General features: G+C 35.9%; 1 protein-coding gene and 1 long non-coding RNA gene across 4 annotated transcripts in view; one reads left to right on the top strand and one right to left on the bottom strand.

The window, feature by feature from the left end:
- LOC149579433 (disease resistance protein Roq1-like) overlaps positions 1–27,592 on the top strand; it is a 45,145-nt gene extending 17,553 nt beyond the window's left edge. Inside the window, exons 2-4 of the mRNA XM_089832682.1 lie at positions 25,650–26,260; positions 26,394–26,466; positions 26,852–27,592. Of these exons, the coding sequence (XP_089688808.1) occupies positions 25,680–26,260; positions 26,394–26,466; positions 26,852–27,337 (1,140 nt within the window). The 5' untranslated portion in view covers positions 25,650–25,679 and the 3' untranslated portion in view covers positions 27,338–27,592. The remainder of the gene's footprint in view (positions 1–25,649; positions 26,261–26,393; positions 26,467–26,851) is intronic.
- LOC149579431 (uncharacterized) overlaps positions 1–27,777 on the bottom strand; it is a 97,746-nt gene that overhangs the window by 30,106 nt on the left and 39,863 nt on the right. The window lies entirely within an intron of this gene.

Here is a 27,777-nt window from a genome sequence, read left to right as displayed (position 1 = left end):
AAAAATTTTGATCATAGATTCTTGGTTGGTTTTTCAAGAGCTCAACTAGGTTGTCATCTAATTTTTCTAGGTGCCTCAATTTTCGAGCTAGTGGATCCAGAAAACGACAACATATTCCTTATGGGTTTTTCGAGCTCTCTTCTAGGTCACTCTCAAATTTTTTTGGGTCTTCCATTTTTTGCCTTAAAGAATGTTCCTTCACAGATTTTCATTGAAAAATGTGCCATGGCATCTGTGACAAACATTCTGCTCAAGCACAACTCCAAATTCAATGGTTGAAATAATGGCACTTGGAAGTAGCGGATCATCGCAATTTTTGAATATCAGAACACCGATCACCTTGTTCTGGTTGTTACGAAACGTCTAACTACTTTTGGCTCTAATCAGGTTACATGGGATCTAAATAATCGAGAGGCGGTGATGCTTCTCAAATTATCCGTGGCTGATAATCAGCTTTCTCAGATTCCATCTGACAAGACAATTGTCGAAATTTGAACACATCTTAAAGGTCTTCATGAGACTTATGACAAAAGCAAAGCCTTCTTTCTTAAAAACACTATTTTCTATTGTCATGGATGAGCGTACCTCGCTCTAAGCACGCCTAAATCGGATTCAAGAAATCCGTGATCAGTTACTTGCCATCAGTCGCATGATGGAGGAGAGGATATTGTGGTTATCACTCTTCGGAGTTTACCAAAGTCCTATGAGCATTTTATCGAGACTATCAACGTCACATCTTCTGGTGTTGATTTGAAGTTCACTGATCTCTGCACCCTACTACTTCAACAAGATCGGTGGAAACAATAGTTCGAAAGCACCTCTAGTTCCACCTCCAAGAGCAAGCCTTTGCTACGAAATCCTTTCAGAAGGATAAAGGCAAGTTTCAACAGCCATCTGAGCAGAAGTCTTCTGCTCCAGCATTAGACGGTTCTCGAAAGAAGAACATTCAATGCAACTACTGCCACAAGTTTGGACACATGAAGGTTGAATGTCGGAAACGCTTAGTTGCATAGTCTAAGCAATCAGGTCCATAGCCCAAAGCAAACAGTGTAGAGCACACTAAGGCGGAATCTACCTTTTATGCCTTCATGGCCAAAAGACCTACAGATCATGTGAAGTGGTTTGCTTGGTACATTGATTCAGGTGCCTCTTGTCATTTCACTCACCGCAAAGGCTAGTTTACTGACTACCAACCTTACTTAGACTCTGTTATTTATGGTGGTGGAGAAGAGTACACAGTTGTCGACAAAGGCAACATACAAATTCAATCTACTGAGAGGAATTTCATAATCCTTAACGTGTACTACATTCCAAGGATGGAACTAAATCTACTCTCAGTTAATTGGTTACTGTGCCATTCTCCACACTTGGATGTCACCTTCAGTTCACATCAATGCACCATCACTAATCAAGTGACTAAGTATAGTCTTGCAGTGGGTCTTGAGGATCATGGTCTTTTCAAACTTACTAATTCTGGTGATTCACGGGACTTAGCTATGGCTACTCAACGGTCTTCTATCAACACACTTTGGCATCAGCAATATGGGCACTTAAATGTGCATTATCTCTCACAGCTTGCTTGGCATGAGCTTGTTCTTGCATTGCCAGAGATTCAGACTCAACAACTTGGAGTTTGTGGCGCATGCTAGGCTGGGAAGCAACATTGCACACCTTTCACCAATGGCGATTCATGGCGAGCTTCTCAAGTACTTCAGCTTGTTCATGTCGATATTTGCGGCCCTATGGAGACTCGTATTCTTGGGTCTAGGTAGTTTCTATTGTTTGTTGATGATTTCAGTAGAAAAATGTGGGTGTATTTCCTTAAAAAGAAATCAAATGCATTTCCTGTATTTTAAAAGTTAAAACCTTTAGTTGAAAAAGTGTCTGGGAAATCTATTATTACTCTTAGATAAGACAATGGGGGGGAATTTTGTTCAAATGTTTTCTCCAACTTATTGGATACGCATGGCATCAAATGCCAGTTAACCAAACCCCACACACCACAACAAAACAATGCAGTTGAATGTCGGAACAGGACAATCGCCAAGATGGCTCGATCCATGCTCGAACACAAACATGTTCCAAAGAAGTTTTGGGCCAAAGCAGTTAACATTATAATTTATCTGTTGAATTGGTCACCCACAGTGGCAGTCAAAGGTAAAACTCTAGAAGAAGCCTAGTAAGGTCGCAAGCCCAAAATCAATCACTCAAAGGTTTTTGGCTTCCTTGCTTTTGTTTGGATTCCTGATGCATCACGCACCAAGTTGGATGCCAAGAGTCAGAAACTCATGATTGTTGGATACAGTAGTCTTCACAAAGCCTACCACCTGATCGATGTTGAGACATCTCGTCTCATCTACAATCATGATGTAGTCCTTGATGAGCAGCGAGGACCTTTCATGCCTGCTTCTCTTGTTCCTAATCCAGCATACCAGCCTATGAAGGTTGATGATTTGGGAGTTCGGCTTCCATTAGGTCCACTTGATGGGAGGGCTCCAATAGCTCCCGCAGCTCTAGCTATACCAATGATGCTTGTACAGACACCATTGGCTTCTCCTACAGGATCACCTCGCTTTGTAGATGCTTCACCTGAGTTTGATCCAAATTCTTTTGACGAGGACCCTGATCATCATGCATCTCTTGATACTCATGTTGGTCATTCTCCCATCCGGCCTAAGTGGTGGGCTAAGACACTTGATCTTCGTAATGATGAGCTCATTGATGGGAGAACTGCTCAGAAAAAGAGCAAAACTATAGATTTTGTTAACTTTGCTCTCATGGCCAACATTCACAGTGTGTTTGAACCTCAAACATACTCCGAGGCTACAGGAATTCCAAAGTGGGAATAGGCCATGCAATCTAAACACCAAAGCCTACTAAAGAACAACACATAGGTCCTTTCTTATCTTCTGCCAGGGAAGAAACCCATTGGCTACAAATGGGTCTACAAAATCAAATACAAATCGGATGGTACTTTGGATAAGTACAAAGCTCGCTTAGTGGCGAAGGGCTTTTCTCAGTGTCAGGGCACTGATTATGAGGAGACATTTTCTCCTACTACAAAGATGAGCACCATCAGATTAGTCCTAGCCATGGCAGCTCAGTTTGGTTGGAAGGTCCATCAGATGGACGTCAAGAGTGCTTTCCTGAATGGTGATCTTCATGAAGAGGTGTACATGCCGCAGCCTCCTAGTTTCAAGGTTGTTGGTAAAGGCCATCAGGCTCTCAAAATGGTAAAAGCTCTCTATGACTTGAAGTAAGCCCCTCAAGCATGGTACATCAAAATTGATAAGTACCTCAGTGATCAAGACTTCAAGAGGAGTTCTTTAGACTCAAATCTATACATCAAGACTACTAATAGTGACATCATCCTTCTGGTTATTTATGTGGATGATCTAATCATCACTGGCAATTCGACATCTTTGATTCAGGTAATCAATCAAAATTTGTGCTAGTCTTTTGATATGACTGACCTTGGGCTCATGCATTATTACTTAAGTGTTGAAGTTTGGCAATAGTCTTCTAGTATATTCATCTCTCTATCCAAATATACCAGGGCCCTATTAGACAAATTCTGTATGCAAGACTGTAAGCCTGCATCTACACCTATGGAGAAAGGTCTCAAGTTATCCGCAAAGTCTAATTCTCCTTCCATTGATGATACTACATACAGGCAACTAGTAGGTAGCCTCATCTACCTCTTTGCTACTAGGCCTGATATCAACTTCGTAATCAGCTATATTTCACGCTTTATGATAGATCCTAAGGTTGATCATTGGATGACAGAAAAGCGTGTGCTTCGTTATGTGAAGGGCACTTCAGATTATGGACTTTTGTACTCTTGAAGTTCTAATCCTAAACTCAGTGGATTCACAAATTCAAATTGGGCAAGCTTTGTTGATGATAAAAAGTCAACTTCTAGATATGTGCTCAGTTTGGGATCCAGTGCAGTCCCATGGACCAATAAGAAGCAGCAAATAGTTTCTCTCTCCTCTACAAAGGTCGAATATTGAGGGATTGTAAAGGTAGGATATGAAGTTGTTTGGCTTCATCAGATGCTTGAGGATATGCAGATGTCACCAGCAAGACCGACTACTCTATTTGTTGATAACGAAGGCGTTATCAAGTTAGCACGAAATCTAGTCTTACATGAATGAACCAAGCATGTGGATGTTCACTACCATTACATACAACAACTAGTTCAAGATGGGACTATAGATTTGCAGTATGTTCCTACCACAGATCAAACTACAAACATTCTCACCAAGCCTCTTGGTCCTGATAAGTCTGTCAAATTCAGAGGACAACTTGGTGTTCTAGATAGATTAACCATTAAGGGAGGGTATTACGATAATAGATAATTGTTTATTATTAGTTAATGGTTATCTATTGTAAATATCTAGTTAGCTCTAGTTTGCTTTCGCTTTTTTAGCTTTCTTTGTTAAAATAGAATGTTTTTATTCTTTACGATCGTTTCCTAAGGAAACATCATTTTATTCTTTTGTATATATTGACCTTTCGGTCTCTGTTAATAACAAGCAAGTATTTACCAATTACTTCTATAATAAAACGCATCATCCTTTACCTCTCCTTCACAATCTACAGCTTTTAGAAACATTGCGTCTCTTGTAGACACTGCAAGAACATTCACCAAAGGATGATTCCTTGCATCTTTCCATCCATTTGATACTATTGTTACACTTGTTTCAACCCATGAATCCTTGATATGCAACATGGCATTCTCTACACGGGCCACCTCATCATCTAATAAAGTAGTCTGTACCTTCTCATATCAAGGGCCCTTGAACCCGTTTGGAGCTTCATTAATTACCTTCACCATGTATTGCCAATACAGTGAGTGAACAACATTAAATGACAATCCATTTGCATAAACGCATCTGGCTATGGCTTGATCAGCAATGTCTCTAGCTTCATTTTGGAACGATGATTCCAAGGGTCCCACTACTCTCTTACTTACAATTTGTTGTTAAGGAGGATGCAAGAATGGTGGCCCTCTACAGGTGGTTCACTAGGAGTGGTAGTTGAAAACATAGATGATGATTTTCCTTTTTTTAAAAGCCTACCACTTTCCAACGGATGTGAAGAATTCGTCCTCCCAGTAGCTTCCTCTACTTGCTTCTGTTATTGAATATATTTGTTTACGATGTGATTTGGAAGGAAAGTTTTAGGTAGCACTACATTTACTCTTGGCTTCCCGGTACAAAATTTGATGTCTTTTTGAGGAATAAAGCACAAATGTGTTTATACTAAAAGAGCTACTAAATTTCTCCTTGCAATGGCTACAAATCCACACATAACCTCCACTTGGCATCTGTCGAATCATTTGCACGTCTCCAAAGTGGGGAACATATGTCGATTTTGAAATGGGGAACATCTGTCGAATCATTTGCACATCTCCAAAGTTGGGGAACATCTCCTTAGTGCTTCATGTATTAACCGTTCGTCTCCACTGTTTTGGTTTCATTCTTCTGTTTGATTCTCGTTCCTTTTCCAGATACATATATACTATATTGTTGTTGCCTTGCCATGTCAGTAGATGAACTCTACATGTCGAATTTGAACTCTTTTTCTTCCTTATGAGCATTTCTTGGTCTCTTATGTGCGTTGATACTCCACAAATGGCCTCACAGTTTCCTTACTGCTTAACATGATGGTTCCTCTTAACTATGTTATATGCATGATACACTTCTCGTGGTGATTGGATGTCTAAATGCTATGGAGTGTCTATGTAAATACCTGATTGGCTTGTTGTCAATGTTGCCTCATATTCTAAGAGCTCATATCTTACCCAATTCGTGCTTATTAGAATGCTCAAGTTTGAAGCTTGACTGCAGAGAGATTTTTCATTTGAAATTGGTGGATGAAGAAGGGCAACATTGGTAGCCTCAGGGTTACAGCCTGTGAGGAGGAAATGGCTATGTATCTACGATGTTTGATTTACACAAGGCATCTTTCGATTTCTTTTGAATATGTATTAGAGAAGCCATTCTCAAGCCACTCCGCAAATCCTTCTTTCATAAGGATATACAGATGAAGGTTAGACACAATAGCCTCCATTCCTAAGTTCTCAGCTTCAAATTTGTATTGTTCTATCACTCTTTATTCATTATTCTAAGTTTGCAATATGGCTTTGATACCATGTTGAGTAACTGGGATCGTTTTCTACAAATGTACTAACATTGTCATTGTTATAGATATGTTCCAAATGCAAATCCCAATCTCTTATTAATATAAGAGTAGGAGATATGTCTCATGAAGAGACATGTCCCTATGATTAATCATTATTAGTTAATATATATTAACAATATAAATCACAATATTGCATATATATATATATAGTGACTCACGATTGAATCAATCCGACTGTAGCTATAATCTTAACACCCTTGGCATCTTGTCATTCCTGAAACAGCTAGGGCCAAGGATGGCAAGTTTTGGGGTAGAGAACGCATTATCATGTTTCATGGGATTTAAATAATGAGGTACAAGCAAGAATTGATGTGAAGCTGCAACAAGATTCAACTAGCAAGATTACAAGTGCATCTCAAGACAAAAAATTTAAAGCTCCAATTACTGTTGTCTTCACTCATTAGATTGAAGGGGAGAGTGAGTTGTGGGAGAATAATTAGTTGATAGGCTATTTATGCAGGGATTGCCCACTGGGATTCAAGGTCTCACGTTGGGAAATGTTTTGGCATTGTCCAAAAATGTTTCAGTTAAATTGGAAAAGTTTGAGATTGTTTGAGTTAAGAGAAATGATAAATGGTGAGGAAGGCTTTTATGTTCCTTCCCCCAAGGTTTAAAGTTCGGCTTCCTCTAAATCCTACAATTTGAGGGAAGATACAGAACCAGAAACATAACCCCAAGAGTTGTTGATGCCAGGGGTCCTAGACCTTACCCAACCAAGTTCTGAGGAGGTCTGTGTACCAGTCATGGAAGCGTGTGATCTCAAACCAGAGTTACTTGAATGCACAATGGGTTCTTCCCTAGACTAATAAAAAATAAATCTAAAGCATTCAAACTTTTATTATTTTAAATGATAGATGATGTTTTAGGAAGAGCTTAATTTGATGCTAAGAAATGCAGCCCTATGTTGGAAAAGTATGCTAAATAAGTTATTATTTGTAAATTATTTCATTGGTTTTTAAATGCATTACTCTTTTTATAAATATGGCATTTAAGAGAGAACTTTTGTAGTTACACATTTAGACTTTACGATCAAATTTTATTGGTTCAAAATGAGTTTTGATGCTGGATGAAATATATGATGAAAAGGAAAAGGGAGGATCAATAGTTGAGGATCGTGATTTTTATGCCTCTCAAAATTCAACATAAAAATCTAAATCATTCCAAATTTATTTGAGAAATCCTTGCTTATGACTAGGGTTTTAGGATCACACGGTCAAATATGATGCAACATCAACATTTTTTTCCTCTTGTGACTAAGGTTTCAGCGTCACATGATCAAATACAATGCAACATCAACATACATTTTTTCTTGAGGTGTCTAAAAAGGTCCTCCAATCAAGTGAGATTGATAATTAAGCATTAAGTTATGTTTTAATGATATGTTGATATAGCATATCATGATTTGCTGGTTTCCTGATCCAAGAAATACATTCCATTCAATTATTGATGCTCATTTGCAACACTAACTACTTTAAAGTTACAACTAGATAGCTGAAATAACTGTTAAAAACATTGAACATCAAATCAACAAATTATTTAACAACTATTGAAACTTTCTTAAGAAATAGATTAGATTATGCAGTTGAAAAAGAAAAGAATTGACACAATCATTGTCATGATTCTCTTTATTCATTTCTATTAGACTACAACCTTTCCTTGAATATCTGTCCATACTTGTAATGGGCATGTCAACAGCCAAAAGTATACATTTTTTTATACTTCACATCTCTAAATGACTATGCACTGATTTATATTTGGATTTTCATGTTTGCCAACATATATTACTGTTGGCAATACCATTGCACCTCTTTTTTGGTGCAAGCGCTAGTTATACAAGATCTCCCAAGAATGTGATCAGGAGTTTGGTCATAGGTAACTGCCAAACTTAGTTTAAAAGTGGGGATATGAAGTATGATTGGAACATGGGGAGAAATTTCAGATCTATTGGTGGTATCTGCAATGATCATATTGCCAGCACTGCATTAGGATCTTAACCTAGCTTTGCTTCTACAATGAAATGGTGGAATCAACATTGGATTCCTTGCTCTAGAAGAACCTATGTTGGAATCTTTAGTAGTGGCTCAAATTGTGCCGCAAAATTTCAAGAGAATACTTCGAAGACAACACTACTAGAAGATCTACATCCTCTTACTGGTTGCCATGTCCCTTTGTTGGAAGAGATTGGTATCATCCTTGTCTTATTGGGTGGAAACTCAAAAGACAAAATTGCAATAATGTCTGTGGAGTTGTAGCCATTGGACCTTGTCTTTGAACACCTATTTGAGAAGTATCAATACAAATGCCTTCATCTAGAAACAAAGGATTAAAGTAAACACTTTCTCCACACAAAAAATTACCATACAAAGCTTTTGAGCACAAACTTGGGATAAGAATATCATGAGAGTTGCCTTCATCAAGTTCTTCCATGATATCACCTGCTAACTCATTACTCACTTGATCATCATTATTTTCTTCATAAAATCTCTTAGACATAGAATCTCCTATTTGATGAGAAGGCTCAAAAAGAGGATTTCTTTGTCCTTCAAATGATCCATAGGACTTTAATTCCACTCCCATTGGATTAAAGGAACCTGTCTTCATGTCCATATAGCTTTCATCTTCAATATGTTCGGTGATATCTATCCCCTCTTGAATCATCATTTCTTATCCAAGACATCTTTCATGAAGTGTGAAAGTTGGCATGCATGATAAAGAATTATGATTACATGGTTCATCTTCTTCTCCTAGAAGCTGATTTTTAACTTTTTCATCAACCAATCGTTTAATCACAAGTTCATCAATATCATCAAATGTAAAGGTCTCCATTTCCTTAGGGAAAGAAGATATTTGTAGAAGTTCATGGCTGCTTTTATCTCCATCAATTGTAGTGGTTTCTGATTGTTCCATGACATCTAAAGTATTGATATCATCAATAGATTCATCATCACGAATGGTCATTGAAGGATGATTTGGAAGATTTTCTCCACATAGGAAGTCATCATCTGAAGCATCCAGGCACCATGTTGGAATAAAAGCAATATGATATTCACTTTGATCCACATTTTCCTCATCTTCAATCATTTGTTGTGTAGTTTCTCGAGGTTTTGATATTTCTCTTTCTTTCTCATTAGGATTGAGATGATTGAATAATTTCTCCTGGATTTGGAAATCTTCACATTCATGCCTTGATACATTAATAGATGCTTTTTCTTCTATAGGCACCATTTCTTGATCATCTCCTAGATTAGACATAGGACCTTTGTCTTCTTTCATACATGAAGATTTAGATGAATCCTTTCTAACATTTGGACCAGAAGATGTTGTACTATCAAGAAAATAATTCTTGCATGGGTCTTCTTTCTCAAGTTCTTGTAGCGTTTGAAGTAAAGAAGGATGTACTTTGTTAGGATCCAGGCATGCATTTCCATAGAAGGTTTTTAAAAATTCAACCTGATTGCGATCAATGGAAGTATGACTTCAATGAGTAATAGGTGCAAGCATGGAGACACCTTTTCGATCACCACTATCCATCTTCGATTGACATGAATCACTTTTCTTATCAAGCCCTTCTTTATAATTACATGTAGAACTTGTTTCTAAGGATGATTTGGGCTTGTGAGAGAAAAATTGATAATCTTTACCATCTTCTTGTTCAATCTTTTGCAATGTCTGGAGCAAAGATGGATGAGTCTCGCCTGGATCTAGTTTCCGTCCACCATAGAAACTCTTCAAAAAGCTAGCTTGTGTAGGATCAACAAAAATCTGATTTTGTTCAGGCAGAGGCGCATGAGAGATACTTTTATTATTCTTCATCACTGATTTAGATGAAAGACATTTTTCAGTAAAGCCTTCTTTATCTTTAAATGCTGAATTTCTTTCCAAGAAGGATTATTGATAATGAGAAAGAAACCCATATTCTTTTCTATCATCTTCTTCGATCTTCTGAAAAATTTGAAGTAAGTGGGGATGAACCATTTTAGGGTCTAACCTCCTACCGCCATAGAAATTCTTCAAGAATTCAACTTGCAGAGGTTCATCGGGAATCTGTTTCTTAGGATATGAAAAGTATTCATCATCACTATCGGTATCACTGTCACTTTCAACTTTTCCCTTGTACCAAACCATGATTCTAAATTGCCACTTTCAAATAGAGTCGCCAATAATCAATCTTTAAAATAGAGTCGCCAACCTTCATTCTAGGGAAGGTACCTTTTATCAACCATGTTATTGATTATTGTTCACTTGGTTTTGGATGTGACCAAGATTTTGCCTATTTCTTCTTGAATAACTACTATTCTTTCAACAATTACAACATTGTGACCGATAGGAGCTGTTTGCAAGATTTCCCCAAACTCGTCTTCTTCTTCAAGAACTTGATTCACTACATGGTATTCTTGAGCACTTCGTCTACACCTCCAGGCTAGAGTGTTCAAGTCTGAGATGATATCTTCCTGGGTGTCTTGAAAGCTGAGGTTCGGTTGGAGAACAGGAAAAATGTTCTCATACGGGAGCACCATTGTGCTTCATTACAGGCGACTGTCAATCTTCTTCGTTCAGTCTCCCCAGCAGAGTCGCCAAAAATCTGTTGGTAAACAGATTTGTCACAGAAGAATTTGCCCAATGGAGTGTATGTGGCAAATCGTTCACAACAGTTGGATAGGGCCTTGATATCTGACCTTCCTCTACGTTTCGAGGGGCAGCTCCCTCATATGATATAATTTTGAAGCTTTTCAAATAGATATAAAATTAAAATGAAAGGGGAGAAAGCTCATGATGACGAATGCACCACACGACTTCAAAGCTTTCTCAAACTACTAACTTAAAATTGCTAATAACAATGATCAAGATCTACGCTTGAAAAACTATTACTAGCACAACGCTGATCCACAGATTCATAAGCATCTACACCATACCGTGAGAATGCTCACTACAAAGAGAATCAACATTTGAAACAATTTAGATTCGAAAAGAGGGAACTCAAACTGCACATTCCATTATTTTCTTGCACCAAGAAAGCAATAGAGATTTTTCAATTCAGAAAATAAAAAGTGTACATACTTTCCAAATTTTATCCCTGGATCAAAATTTCAGCATAGTGTTCCCTTATTTTTCTAACCAAAAAGTCCCCCCCCCCTTTTTACAAAGCCAATAGGTGTCCTTATATAGACATAGAGGTTAATAACTACCTCTTCGTGGTTAATAACCACCTCTAAAATACGCAATTTTGGAAGGTTAATTAACCTCACATAACAATGACCATTGATTGAAATGTATAGCTTGGAACATGTCTTCAGATGGTCGAATCACTGACTTGTTGTGTTACTTGTTAAGACTCTTCTTCATGATCATCGCCTCCATCTTTGATTGATCTGCAAAATAGAGTGTTTGCAACAAAAGGACATTGGTTCTAGGAACAACCTTTTGTTGCTCAGAATTGTGCTCGGACTGCCATCTAATCATGTTGTGGGCGAGGGGGGCCAGCCATCCTAATACAGTCTCCAAAGCCTCCTTCCAATCTTTTGCACCAGCTCAGACTTAACTGCTTTAGCTGTGATAGCCTGCCAATGCTGTCAGGAAGGCATATTAAATTTTCACAGTAGCTCAAATTCATGTATTGTAGTTGTGAGAGGTCGGAGATGTTGTTAGGAAGACATTCCAACTTGTGACATCCCGACAAATTCAAAGACTGCAAATGTGACAAATGACTAATGCTGTCTGGGAGGCTTCGTAAGGACCTGTAGTTAGTCCAATCCATGATCCTCAATTGCGATCTCATGCCTAAAACAGAGGATTTCTTTTTTTATTGCTAAAAGTAACTCCTCGAACGAATTCGTGCTATACCACGTGCCTGCAAAGGAACAAGATTCCACCTTTAGCCATCTCAAACTTAGAGGAAGGCTGTCTAAGATATCTTCTATGTGCACTTGCTCCAAGTGTAGATAGTGAAGACTAGGTGTACACAACATTTTAAGGCACCGTGAATCACCTTGATGAAGACGAAGGCGAGAGATATTGATATTGCTAGCACTGTTGAATGAGCTGCTTGACTGGACAGTCTCCCGTTGCCGGGTTTGATCTTCCTCAGCAATGATTCGGCCCATATCTCGCACGAGGTCATGCATATCAAATACACCTTTCTCCTCCATCTTTATGAGCAGCTTCATTGAAAGATTGATGATAGCAGTGTGCACATTCTTGTACATGGATTTCCAGAAGACAAGGGGAGAAGTTGTGCATTCTCCAATAAAATTGCAGGCAATGTCCAGAAATATTTCCTTTTCCTCGGTACTAAGACCAATATAACTGATCTTGAGTGTTTTCAAAATGTCTCTATTGCCTGCAATGTTTTGAGCAGTTTCAATCCAGCAATCAATGTCAGTGTCAGTCTTCTTATCATACAGGAAGGCTCCTATGACTTCCAGAGAAAGAGGGTGCCCCTTGCAGGCTTCCACTATTCTATTTGAGAGCTCTTCATAACGATGACCTGGGGATGGCCTGAGGAAAGCATTCCAACAAAACAACTATAGACCTTCACTTTCTTCCAGTGCGCGCATCTCGTGAATGCATTCGGATGAGATGTGAGCAGAATTGAGAATGTGTTTATCCCTAGAAGTTATGATTAAGCGGCTCCCAGGGGACAACGAATCCACAGCCAAGGCGTCCAATTGAACGCGATCATCCACGTCATCCAAGACGACAAGCCCACGGATTCCTCTTAAACGATTTGTCAACAAATATTTGCCCTTTTCCACATTGGGCAGTTCTTCGTCATAGTTGGCCAAGTCCGACAGAATTTGCCCCTACAGCTTTGTGTGGCTAGTGTCGCGGACATTAAACAGGAACGAAGAAGCTTCGAAATCACCATAAATTTCATTATACACGGCCTTCGCGGCTGTGGTCTTACCAATACCACCTATACCCCATATTCCTACTTGGAGGTTAAGAAAAACATATTTTTGGTGGCTAACATTAACCTTTTATTTGGAGGTTAAGAAAAACACGTTTTTGATGGTTAACATTAACCTTTTAAGAAGTTAAAGGTTAAGAAATACGTGTTTAGGCGGCAATCATTAACCTTTTATATCTGGAGGCTCAGAAGTTGGATTTAAAAAATTTCAAATGCTGCGCGGAGTTGGGAACGAGCCAGAGACGTGGAGGCTTAAAGACTCACAAATTTCACAGATAGAATGATCCATTTAAGGCTTAAAACCAGGCAAGTTTTAAAATTAACAACGGCTTATAAAATTGAAAGAATTTTATTACCGGGCAACAATATGAAAAATATGAATATAAATATTGTGAGGCACATATAATTGCTTTAAATCTGAATATATATTTTATTCCTGAAACAATAATTAATCGAGTATAAGATATTAATCAACATCATCAAGACAATTACCTAGCATCAATCAAATACCAAGATTGACTCTTTATCATGAACAATTTTATTTTGTGTACTTCGACCATGTTCAATTAATGGATCTTGCAATATAGTCATTGTGCATGACTTTAATTTACAGCTTGCAATATTGTCACTACTCATGACCTCAATTTAATTGCACTTAATCAATACAATGAATATTGTAGGGAGATCAGGGCAAAATCGTCTATGTATTCACTTCTATTTTATTGATCAATCTATTCTTGTTTTCAAATCAGTATACTATAAACAAATCCCATACATGTCTTACTGCCATCAGTCTGTGGTTCTTATATCATACTTACAAATGGATCTCTATTCATAGAATGGCATTGTGTGGTTATACATAATTTAAGGGCAATGATTAGTATTGAAGAAGTGTGTTTGGCAAAAGACACATGCCTTTAACATGGCAACTTATAATTGTGAATGCAAGCTATAAGAAAGCATTGGTATTTGTCCCAATGGAGGATCAGAATAAAATACCAATTTTCCATTGGAGCGTAAGCAACAAATGATACAAGTACTCATTCATAAAGAAACCAAAAGCAACAATCATTTCATCATTTGAATTATCTTAAACTTCAATAAGGACGAACATTAATTATATTATGTAGCAAACATTTTAAAGGCATTCGTGAGCGGAAAAGAAGAATCCAAAAGGAAGGAACTAATTCATCTCCATACTATAAAGAACTCGAAGGAAATTGGCGAAAGATTGTCAAGCAAACAACTTTAAATAAAGAAAAGACAGCCAGCCATGGAGGATAAGGGTGACCTGCCCCTAAATAGTCACGAGGTATAATGTGATTATATTCCAATGCTATAAATTAGTTTTATATATATAGTAATAAAATATATATAATGTAATAATACATGTGGAAATTCATATTTATATGAATATTATTATGAAAAATAATTAATGCTCTATGAAAGGGTCAATATAGCTCCTTAAGAGAGAAGAGATTGATCCTAAGCTTTGTAGTGTCAATAAGTGAGACTGACAACATGCAGATTGATAGAATCCCTACAGCATTGCTATGTGAGATTCTTATGATCTCTCTATGACCGACATGACTGGGATTAATATAATCTCCATGTGCCATAATATTTTGATGATGTCAACATATGCATATGTGATTGGCCTTAGATAGAGGATGTCCCGTCCGAGAATAATCTTACGGGATTCACCAAAGAAGATGGTGAAATAACCGAGGATAATTCTAGAATTGATATTATATCACTCAAAACTTTGGAGATCCTCAAGAGGGTTGGGGATCTTGATTTGGAGACACCTTTAAGGTTTGGGACTAACATAGAGGGTAGAATAGTATAGTCAGACTTGTTATTGATTAATTCTAACATTTATTTTGTATGTTTGACTTGTCCTAAGCTAACCCTAATAGCAAGACATCACATTGGTTGCAACATAGTCAAACAAATTGAAATAAAAGATTCAAGCTTTTTTTAAACATGAGGATAATGTAACCCCACCACTCTTTATAGTGAGGTCCCTTGATGAAGTTACCATCGGGAGGGTAACTATGTCATCTCAAGTAATGCAGGTCATCACTTGAGACTAATTATTATGTATAACATCTTAAGTAATAGTTGAAAGCAAAGTATGAAGTCAACCATCTATACAGCCATGAAATGAATCAAATCTCCAAATCGATGATGAACAATTGTTAGGGGTATAACAAACTGTTATATGATCGACTCCAATTAATGAAGTTACGATTAGCATGAATTAGTAATAGACATGCCTTATGGGTATTTAAGAGATACACACGCTTGCAATGAAGTGTACTAATATTACATCGAGTTGATCATTTGAAATACACCTAAGGATAATTATTCATATACACACACAATGACCAAAATTTGTAGAAGAAGTTAATAATATATTATAGAGGATAACATATATCTTGCAAAATATAATATAAATATCACAAAGGATAATACATCATTACAAAAGACAATAATAGTTAGCGCATCATTTATTGTAGAGGACAATAATACATTGATCAATATATTCAGAAGCATATATATTCTATCAAACAAGAGAAAATCTAGTGTAGATCAAGATATTGATATAGATATATACAATCATATATATAAGAGAAGAGTCGATATATATATATATATATATATATATCATCAACATACAATAGCTAGAGATATAGATACATTGTAATCAGCAGTTGCAAATCGGGCCTTTGTGAATGGTCATATAATTGACCATATTATAACTAATCATTTCAATATTAAAAGGAGACTATTGAGTTTTTCACCTTCAAGTTTGAAGATTTTCCTAGAGTATGTGTTGTGTTTAACATATTATAAGAGCAGGCCTAAGAATTTGATTAGAATTGTTCAAGCAATCAAATAAATTCTTCCATCTAGGCAATAGATCTTTGAAGGAGCATTTGTACGAAAATAGATGGTGAACAGTGTCAAGGTAGAAATTAAGCTTGTTGGAGCCCTAAACTTCGACTCCTAAAAACCCAGGGTGATCATTACATTAGAGGAGATAGGATAAATTCATTAATGTCCAACGGGAGACCACAAAGGGTCTAAGGGATTGAGAAGCAAACAAGAAGGCAATAACCAATAACGGGAGCACCAAATGATGTATACGAAAAGAATACAACTAGAAAGCAAAAAGAAGAAAAAAACCAAGAGAGCCTAAATACTCCGCATAGCTGAGAAGTGAACTGAAAGATAGATTTTAGGGCGAGGGTGTGCCCCAGACCATCTTGAGGAGCTGTTGGAGGTAGGGCAATGTTGTCGAGTGTACCCTCAATGAGGTCATGATCTTAAATTCATAGAGAATAATATAGTCAAGCCTTCAAATGATATTGAGAAAATCTAGTTGAAGAAGAATGATATTAAGGCTAGTACCTATAGTCTCCAATAAATTGATGGCTTTGATGCTCCAATCACCATGGATAGGATTGGGCAATTTGTCAACATCAAGAACAAAGTTATTTGGAGAGTCGTGTTGTGTAGCTTGGGTAACCAATATGTTTTCTATTCTAATAAATTTCTTGCTAATGCTGACATTGTAGCTATGTTTATTGCAATATTATTATATATATGTGAAGATAGGAATTTAGTGGTAGATGTTTCCAAATAGCTTTTTTCTAAGGAACTTTTACAGAATTTGGATATAGTCATCACCACTATCTGTGTGGACCTTATAGCCCCCCTGGCCGATAACTATGGCATGCTCTATATTTGTGGAGCTCCAATCCGAACTTACCTTACAAATTTCTCAAAAGACCTTGCTGACTTCTAGGTTGATTGTGAGAAATATGAAAGAAGATGCTCTTTGTGGAGCCCTGGAATTTGTCAACAATGTAATCATATTTAATCTCGTATACTATTTGACTTAAGAGGGGAAGGGTATGATGTTTCCTAGGAGGAACTTGTATAAATCCAAGTAATGGATATTTTTCCAAAGATAGGGTAAAGGACTAGGATTTGAAAAACTTTAAAGGAAGCTATTGCAAGTAGGTATTTACGCAACTTGGCTAACACCTACTCCATCCACCATTAATTTGGAATAGTAATTGATGATAATAATTTGTACAAATAACTTAAATCGAATAAGATAAATGATTAATCCTATCATGGGACATTACAATCAAAACACCAATTGAGAAATTTAGGATAAATTAAGTTTGGTCCCAATAGGGGACATTACATAGTATGTCCTTTATTCCTCTCTCAAAATGCAGTTAATCTAGACATGTTGAGTTGAAGACCTTTAATTAACCAATGAAGATGACTAGGCACCATGTCAACATGTTGGCATGTCAAGAATCATGTAGACTCAATAACTCATAATGGGCAATGTTTTCTAATTACATAATTCTGTGACCAAGGTTCTAACTTTGATTAACTCTTCTAAAACTACCTCTCTTGATCATTTTCTTCCTTCCATGTACTTTCTTGGGAAATCACCTTCTTGAGATGACTCCCTTGTTAACAATTTTGTCAATATGAAATTTCTCATACAAAATTGTTCGAGTATGGTCTTGAATTTTTGGATGACATTCAAGATGTTACATTCTTCCTTCTACATTTGTATTTGAACTTTGATCTTTGAGGTCTTGAGCCTTCAATGCCTTGACTTGGATTGTTTTAAATTTGGATGTCTTTCACCTCAAATCTCCATGTTTCTAAATGACCTAATGTTGTCTATGGATTGGATAGATTAATCCTTGATGTTTGATCATTTTCCAACTTGTCGAGAATACCATGTTTTATTAATACGTACTTCAATTCTATGTCTAATCACTTCTCTTACATGGGCACATTTGAGATCTACAGAGGCAATTTTCTCTTTATTGCCTTAGTCAATATTCAACGTGGTCCATGTTTTGAATGCTTGAACGCTTATCAAAGGGAGTAGTACAATTTCTCCATACTTAACCCAAAAAAAAAAAAAAATTCATGCCATTTGAATGCTTGGATGCACTTTGGAGGTTAAAGTGGATATTTCCTTTCCTTCATCAAATTTTGAACATCTTGAACTGTTAATGTTTTTTACAGAAAATAATGATAGACAACAATAAGAAAAGTAGAATAAAAATTGCACAAAAGACACGAGATTATCCTAGGAAAACCCTTCGACATAAAAGTAAAAACCTAACCACACAGGAAAATTATCTCTTTTATTGATAATAAATATTCAAGTACAATGTTTTTGACTTGATACGATGTCTCATTACACTAAGCAATCACATATATACATTGAAATTATAGACTCTTCATCTTACACCCGAAGGTCTCTTCAATTTCCAAATACAAGACTTCATATTTTTGAACGCATGACTCTTCACATGACATGTCTCTCCAAATAATATCATCTCAAATATTATCATAAATATATTCCCCAACTGTTGAAACTATATTATCTCTATTTCAACATATGCCAAAATTAGAGATAAAGATCTCTATCGCGGCTACAATCTTCAACACTCCCTCTTAGCAAGAGAGAGATCTTTAGTATGGAAGGCATGCATAGCTGCAACCAAAGATGTCAATAATAATTTTTGTCACATAGATTCTCATAAAACATGTTATCTCAGCATAATATCACCATAGTAGCACTAAATGAACATAATGGAGTCACACATGACTTCCATCACGCCGCATCGCAAAGGTTGGAATGAGTTCTTTCACCTTAGAGTTCTCCCTTGGAAGAATGCATTTGTACCATGTCTCATCGCAAAGGGTGAAACAAGGGCTTTCACATCAAACTTCTCCCTAAGAAGAATGCAACTTTACCATGCCTCATCACAGAGGGTGGATCCACCATACCTACTTGCTAGGGGTGGAACATGGAATTTCACCTCAAACTTTTCTCAAAGAGAACTCATTAACAAGGGATTGCACCTCGATTTCTCTCAAAGAGAAGAACTCATCAACAAGGGATTGCACCTCGAACTTCTCTCACAAAGAACTCATTAGCAAGATGTATAAGAACATTTGAGATTCTCTCTCAACAGAGACTCTCTCTTAGCAAGAATGGCTTTAATCACCACAATAAGATAGCTCATTCTAATTGTCATATAAGATTGCAAAGAATTAGATATCTCCCTCTGTCATAGAAGCTCCTCTGAATCTGAGTAATCTCCCACTGAATATCACTTTTTGTATATGATCTTTCTCTTTTAATGAGGATATGCATCGTCAATCCAGTCCAAGACTATAAGCAGTGTCCCCATACAGTTTGCATTGCTTTGCATATAATCTTTCATCATCTCATTGCTCCCTGATCTGTTTTGCAACTAAAACAGATTAAAAGTAACTCATAAAGTCAAACTATGATAGATTAATGCAAAGGTTTACACTATTTCTAGTTACATAACAAAAATTTGCAATCATAGAATACTTTTCTTTGTATTGAGATCTACAAAAGGAAATTGCTACCTTTGAAATCCTCTACAACTCATAGAAGCTCTACAATCTTAGTAACACAGAATCCTCGGATATGAGCAGAAAAGACAAGGCCAAATTGGTTGGATAAAACAAGTGCCTTTAGTGAGGCACACTTGGCATCAAATTTATTTTCCACCCTCCAATGTCCATGTAGTCCAAACCAGCACAGCAATAAAACTTGATTAAACCCTTCTTAAGACTTCAACAAGTGCAACAAGGAAATATATATATATATATATATAGAACATATTCAACATTTAGGAAAGTAATAAAAATCCAAGCCAATATACACATTTCATTATCCATTTAACAAATAATTCCAAATGTTCAAGCTTATAATTAACGCCCCCAATTAGATAAGCTATTCTATAGATTGGATTTCAAAATGTGCATCCCTACAATGAAAAGAAAATACCCCACATGGTCTGATCAAGCAATGTCATTGTCGTCAAAATCATCTTCCAATAAATAGAACAAATCTGCATCCGAATGTTTGTTGTCAAGATCCACGAATTCCAACGGGTCTCTATTGTGGACCTCTATGGCAACCATGGAGACCTATGACAAGAAAAAAAATGATTTAGAGGGCCCTGACGATGAGAAGAACCATTGCAAGAATTATGCAGCAAACTGGTGTCAATAATTAATAAATGAATATGAATAATAAGAGTAGGCCATTAACAATAGCCATCATGACTAACTATATGCATTGGATGCCAAGTCATCAATAAAAGATCAATCATTGTTGTTGGCAAGTATGAATGCGTTAACAAAATGCCACAATAGATGACAGGGAGGAACCTGGCAAAAGTAAACATGACTTCAACAATGAATATGAACAGTGTCATACATGACGCATGGTACCTAAAGGTGCAATGCATAATAGGAAGAGAGTGTCATCAAATTGTCAAAAGGCTTGATAATCTAGAAATTATCTCATCAATAAATCAAGTCCAACAAATGTAAGCTTACAAGATTTTCACAGTTCAATCTTCAATACTACATCAAATAACATACAAACGACAGAAAAAATCCAATGGTGATTCAAATCAACAAAAGCCTCAATTACATTACCCAAAACTTTGTTGGATACCTCAAAATCAATCAAAGCCTCGAATTTATGTCACAAAACATCAAATACCCTAAAATCGAAAAAAAATCAATTGTGAGTCCTCAAACTCTATACAATGAATCTTCAAATCCAAGTACAAACAATATGTAACCTAACAAAATATTCAAATTTATGTCCAAAAACCTTGTCAAACAACTAAAATCAACAAATGAATCAAATTTGTAACCAAAATCTACGTCAAACAAGTCCAAATCAATAGAATGCTCAATAAAAAATTCAAAATGCAAAAAACACGTACGATAATACATTTAGATCAATTTGAAGACAATTAAGAACAAAGAGCTCACAACAATCTGCAGTGGAACTTAACAACAAAGAAACTCCCTTATGTACAACTATTAATTAATGTTTTGACCAAAAAATAGTGATAAAGAGCAATAAGAAAAGTAGAATAAAAATGCACAAAAGACACAAGAGATTATCCTGGGAAAACCCTTCCACTTGAAAGGAAAAACACATCCACACCAGAAAAATATCTCTTTTATTGATAATAAATGTTAAGTACAATGCTTTTCACTTGATATGATATCTCATTACACTAAGCAATCACATATATGAATTGAAATGATAGACTCCTCATATTAGATCCTAAGGTCTCTTGGATTTCCAAATACAAGACTCTTCATGTTTCCAAATGCATAACTTTTTGCATGACACGTCTCTCCAAATAATATTATTATAAATATTTTCTCTAGTTGTTGTCACACTATTATCTCTATTTCAACATATGGCAAAATCAAAGATAAAGATCTCTATCACAACTACAATCTTCAACATGGACCACCTTGAGAGCATTTTAAAAGTGAAAGAGGAATTTTGAATTAAGGAAGAATCCTTCATCATGGTGATTTCCCTTTTCCAGGCAGAGTTTTGGGATGGAGGAGGAATTTTGAATTGAGGAAGAGTCCTTTATCATGGTGAATTTCATTTCCTTAGCGCAATTTATGGGAGAAATTCGAATCGAGGAAGAATCCTTCATCATGGTGAATTCCCTTTTCTTGGCACACTTTGGGGTGGAGGAAGAATTTTGAATTAGAGAAGAGTTCTTCATCATGGTGAATTCCCTTTCCTTGGTGCATCTAGGAGACAGTGAAAGATTTTGGATTGTTGCCATGCTTTGGCCAAATTTCCTTTGTTTTAGTCTTCCACTTCAACTAACTCGAATTTGGATATTCCTTGTTTCTTTCATAATCAATGCTCAGTTGTTGCCAAAAAAAGACTTCAAATAGAAAATACTAAAAAATTTAAGTTCTTAGGCCAAACAGAGATAGTGAGACTTACTAAAAATAGAAATTGCTAAATACAATTAGTTTGCCCAAACTAAAAATTAAGCTACATAAAGTCAATGAAACTTACTAAAAATAACAAGTTTGTCAAAGCACTTAAAACTTCACTAATCTACCCTTTGAAAGATTTCTTTTCTTTTCCCACTCAATCAAGTTTCATTGACCCCTTAATCACAAAACTTCCTCTCTCAAAGAATGCAAGAATAAACACTAACGCCAAATGATGCTTCCTTCTAGACATAACACAAATAACCAATGTATGTCAAGCGTTGGGAGACGAAATTGACAGCAAAAAGACTTGGCTTATTCAATGAAAAGAGGGGGGACCCATTTGCAATGGGGCATTGTGTGAAAAGGTGACAACAAGATAGCACTATATATTACAAAGTAATTGGAAAATATTTTCTTACTGTTAATAGTGATCAAGAGATCAATTTATACAAGAGATTGAACGATGTTTCGTAAAGAATATAAACATTGTATTCTAGAGACAGAAAACTAAATATTAGAAACATTCTAATATTTACTAAAGATCACAATAGATAACCACTAGATACTAACTAGAGATAATAAAAACTATCTATTATCGTAATTCCCTCCATTAATGGTTAATCTATCCAGAGCATGAAGCGGTCAAAAAGAGTAAAAGGCAAATTTTGTCTTCTCAAAGTGTTTTGCACTTTTTGTTGTGGGTTGTGAACCAAATTGCTTAGATAGGGCAGCTAAGCACTTCCTACATTCAACCTTCATGTGCCCAAACCTGAGGCAATATTTGCATTGAATGTTTTTCTTCCAAGAGCCTTATGAATCTGGAGTAGAGAATGTCTGTTGAGAACACTGTTGGTGGTACTTTGGATAATGGTCCAAAACTTTACAGATGAGCATAATGCTCCAAAACAAACCGCAAAAAGCCATGATTTTTAGGAGAAAATCGAATGTGAATTTTGGGGTAAAAAATCAATCAAAACCCAATGTGATTTTTGAGGTGAAAAAAAATCAAAACCCAACATAATTTTTGAGGTAAAAAAAACAATCAAAACCTGACAATACAAAGCTTCATCTTTTTAGGAAAAACTGTAAAACCCAACAGATAATTTTTTAGGGAGAAATTACAAAGTTACAAACCCAATAGAGGAATCCCACACAACTTTGCAAATTATTGAATCAAAAAATTTTAAGGAAAAATTTATAGAAACCCATAAGAAAAAAAATTAGAAAAAGAATGAAAACCCATCAGAAATGATTTTTTTAGGAAAAAAATTATGAAAACCCATTAGAATTTTTAAGGGAGGCAAAACACGAGACCTTGCATGGTAACAAAGCACATGCAAACAGCATGCGAGTACATGCAACAAACATGCAAGTACATGCAACGCTCAAAAAGTAGAGACCCAAAAAATTTTAAGGGTGACCCAATAGAGAGCTCAAAAAACCTAAAAAGAATATGTTGTTGCTCTGGATCGGCTGGCTCGAAAACAAAGGCACGAAAAATTGAGGCACCCAGAAAAAGTAGACGACCCAATTGAGTTCTCTAAGCACCCACCAAGAATCAAAAGTCGGTGGATTTAGATCTCTTAGAATAAAAACCATAGTCAAATTAGAGAGAGTTGGAAGCAAATATACATGTTAAATAATTTCAAAAATAAAAGGCAGATAATTTCAACTAAGAAGTTATAATTACTTTTGTAAAAACTTTAGAGTATTGTCTTTGATACTATATTACGAAGTAATTCAAAAATATTTGATTATTATTAATTTTGATCAAGAGATCAATTTATACAAGAGACTGAATGATGTTTCCTTAAGAAACAATTGTAAAGAATAGAGACACTCTATTCTAGAAAATGAAAACTAAATATTAGAAACATTCTAATATTTATAGAAGATTGCAATACATAACCATTAGATATTAAACAGAGATAATGGAAACTATATATTATCATAATACTATAGTCTCATTCAAGCAATGGTAATTCCAAATGGGGCTAGGAGACCAAATGGCAAGTGGCATTCTATGCTACAAAAACCATAGTTGGATTAGAGAGAGTTGGAAGCAAATATACATGTTGAATAATTTCAAAAGTAGAAGGCAAATAATTTCAACCAAGAAATTATAATTACTTTCGAAAAAATTTAGAGTATTGTCTCTGATACCATATTACAAAGTAATTGGAAAGTATTTGATTGTTATTAATAGTGATCAAGAGATCAATTTATACAAGAGACTGAATGATGTTTCCTTCAGAAACAATTGTAAAGAATAGAAACACTCTATTCTAGAAAACGAAAACTAAATGTTAGAAACATTCTAATATTTACAGAAGATTACAATAGATAACCATTAGATACTAAACAAAGATAATGGAAACTATATATTATCATAATACTATAGTCTCATTCAAGCAGTGGTAATTCCAAATGGGGCTAGGAGACCGAATGGCAGGTGTCATTCTATGCTCCTTGCCTGAATGCAAAAGAATAAGTTTGATGTGCCTTATGTGCTTATCCTATTATAGAATCCATAGGAGGTGGTTAAGCCATGTCAACAATTTGCGAAGGATGTTAGTGCAGTACCAACAAAACCCCCCAACATCACTCATTGCAAGCTCGTGTCATACCTGGAAGAGATTAGAACATGTGACCAAGCTCTAATACCACTTGTTACAAAATCCATAGGAGGTGATTAAGCCATGTCACAAATGTCGAGAGGGACACTGACGCACTGCCAACGTCCCAAGAAACTTCATCAATGAAGTTAGTTATATCATAGGATTGAGTTAATGTTCCTAACCCTAGTAAGAAAGATATGTTTTATGGATTATAGTTCAATGATTACCTAACATTGCAAGGTCTCAAGTAGGATCTATCTTATTCCACAATCAATAGATGATGTCATTAACTATATTCCATTTCTTGATTTACTTGAAATTGTAATTTTAGGGCAACAACTAGCGTATTGGAAAAGGGGACATTTACAAGTTGAGATGTGCAACTATTTCTGTCTGGTGTATCTCAGCCAGTAAACAAATTTATGGTTTGGATTTGCAAGTATTTCAGTGTCATGTATTTCATTTCTTGAGACTAGTTTGCAGAAGTAAAGGTTTATCTGCATTAACAAGCGTAGTTGCCCTTTGCCAATTTCTGAAGGCTCCACTGCCACTAGCAAAACCTGGGTCACATTAACCTTCCAGCCTTGGTGTTGCAGGAATCTAAATAATAAAACTAATTATTTATAGAATTTTACCCTTAAATAATCAAAATTAATTCTTTGTACAGGTAATCAAAGAAATGTACTAACACTGTATATCACTATTTTTTTCTGAAATTTCATTGTGGAATGCTTTATTTTAAATTTAATCTTTTGCTGTAATCTAGTTTTGAATAAAATACAAATGCTGTAGGGCATAATTTTCAGGGAACAGGGCAAGGAACTTGCATGTTAAAGGTGGTTATCTCCACTATTCCAGAGAAGTTTTGATTAGAGAATTGTAATTAGTTTTTTTCCCCTTTAAGAGTTGTGTGAGGTTATGGAAATTACTAAATGTAAGTGTCATAATTACATTTTCTTTTAGTGTGAAGGATAAGGTCTTTAAGCAATGGCAATTGAAATATTAGATTTTTATTTCAATAGACTGCCTTCATATTTCAGGTAATTCTGCAAATTCAATCACTCCTTGCCATGATATGTTGTGAGGGCCCTTCTCCCAAGCCAGAAGGCATTGAGGTTGAAGACATCAAGGGCACTCTGCCCACGACTAAAACAATTCCTTTTGCTGAATTAACAAGATCTACAGTTTTAGTCTCAAACACAACATCGCGCACTAAATATGACGTATTTTTAAATCATCGGGGAAAGGACGTGAAGGATACGTTTGCCAGTCTCGTCTACCACAACCTCAGTAACAGAAAGCTCAAGGTCTTTCTTGACAATAAAGAGATGGAGTACGGTGAAGCTATACCCCACACAATCCACCAAGCTATTAGCACAGCATCTGTTCATATTGCTTTTTTCTCAGAGAATTATGTAGAATCTGTTTGGTGTTTAAGTGAGCTCAGTTTAGCGGAGGAAAGTGGGGCTCCCATTATCCCCATCTTTTGTGGTGTTCAACCTAGTGACTTGCGGATGAAAAGTGATGATGAAGTCGGAGTGTATTCAAAAGCCTTTCACAAACTCCATCAGACAGTTGACAGCGAATCTATTGAGAAATGGAGAACCACACTCCACAGGGTTTCCTATAGGTTTGGCTTTAAATTTGAAGGGTAAAATTCCATTAATTCCTCAAGCTTGCTTTGTTAATTATTTTTTACAAAACATTTCCTTCCTGTGTATGCATTTACTATTATAATGCACTTAATGGACTTTTGGCTACAACCTATAATGTTTCTATTTTAGGGATTATGGAATGCTGTTGGAGAAGATTGCAGCTTCTGTAATGAAGCATATCAAGTCTGCCCGCAAATTTGAGGCAAGGATAATCAGATCTTTTCATTTGCTCTATGTTTGCTTGACATGCCCTTTACTCGCAGGATTGTTTAATTTCTATTAAGTCCCTGTGATTTACGTTAATAGCAGGATTGTTTAATTTCTATTTAAGTCCCTGTGATTTACAATTTAACTAATTACGGTTTCCCCTTTTTGTTCGATTAATACTTCATTTGTAATGTCTTCTTCCCCAAATACTTCTCTATTGTAGGTAAATGCAATTTCCAATATCCACTCAGAATATTATATAGTTGCTTTCTGAATCTTCAAAGGCATGCTATTTTTTACTTCTTTTTTTTAATTTATGAGTAGTTTAGACCTTTTATTATCTCTATATCCCTGCAAAATGTTGAACCTATTTTATGCAGGGTGAGGAGGTGGTGCTGCATAGGCATAAAAGAACCCGTTTGCAAGTAGAAAGCAAAGGTAAAGCAATTGTTGGGGTTGATTGTCAGATGAAACAGTCCTCTTGTGCACTTCAAATTTCTTCTGAAAATGTTATGAGTGATCTTTTAAGTAAGGTGCAGCCAGGAAAACGGTATAGGATCCAAGAAATTGGCAGCTCTTATGGTAACCCAATTGAATTTGAATTCAATACAGATACAACATCTTGTAAAGTAGGGCATAATGATGTTTTGGACTTTCAGCTTCTAGACTCGGACAGATCTAGACTTTCTGAAAACATGCCTAATAATCAAGTAATTGATCCTGGAGTTCACAATGTTGATCAATTTCATAGAGTCAAAGACCTGAATGATAATACTATAGGTGACAAGAAAGAGGCTCCTACCAAAGGATGGATTTGTGTTACACGATGGAGATTCGGTTTCAGTAAGCTTTGGAAACTTTTGTGAAGTGTGATTGAAATGTAAAGCAGGTGTATGGTCATGAGAAGTCTACTCCTAATTTCTGAGCTTTGAGTCGACAAGTTCTCTTTTTTCCATTGGCATATATTTATCAAGATTACTTTTCTGTAGTTCATTTTCAAATATAAATTCAGGTTACCAAATTATGACTGCTTTGTTTTTGCCACATTCCATTCCAGTGGGCCTTTAGTTTGTAACCTTTCCATGTCAATTAAATTTTTTAACCTTTTATAATATTGTCAATTTGATCTACTAAACATTATATTTGCATGAATTTCAAAAAAGAAATTTGATGTTCCACTAGAAGAGTGTTCATAATTGTATGTAACCATTCCTGTAACACAGTAGGATTACTATGTCATTTTATTGAAAATTCTTGCTTTTAGTTTTTCTGCTTTTCTCCATTTGCTTCTTGTTTACTAGATTTT

Source organism: Cupressus sempervirens, chromosome 1 (genome assembly GCF_028749045.1).
Source record: "Cupressus sempervirens isolate cs-2001-9-10 chromosome 1, ASM2874904v1, whole genome shotgun sequence".
NCBI lineage: Eukaryota > Viridiplantae > Streptophyta > Pinopsida > Cupressales > Cupressaceae > Cupressus > Cupressus sempervirens.
The sequence above is the reverse complement of the archived record's forward strand: the minus strand, read 5'-3'. Positions and strand labels throughout refer to the sequence as shown.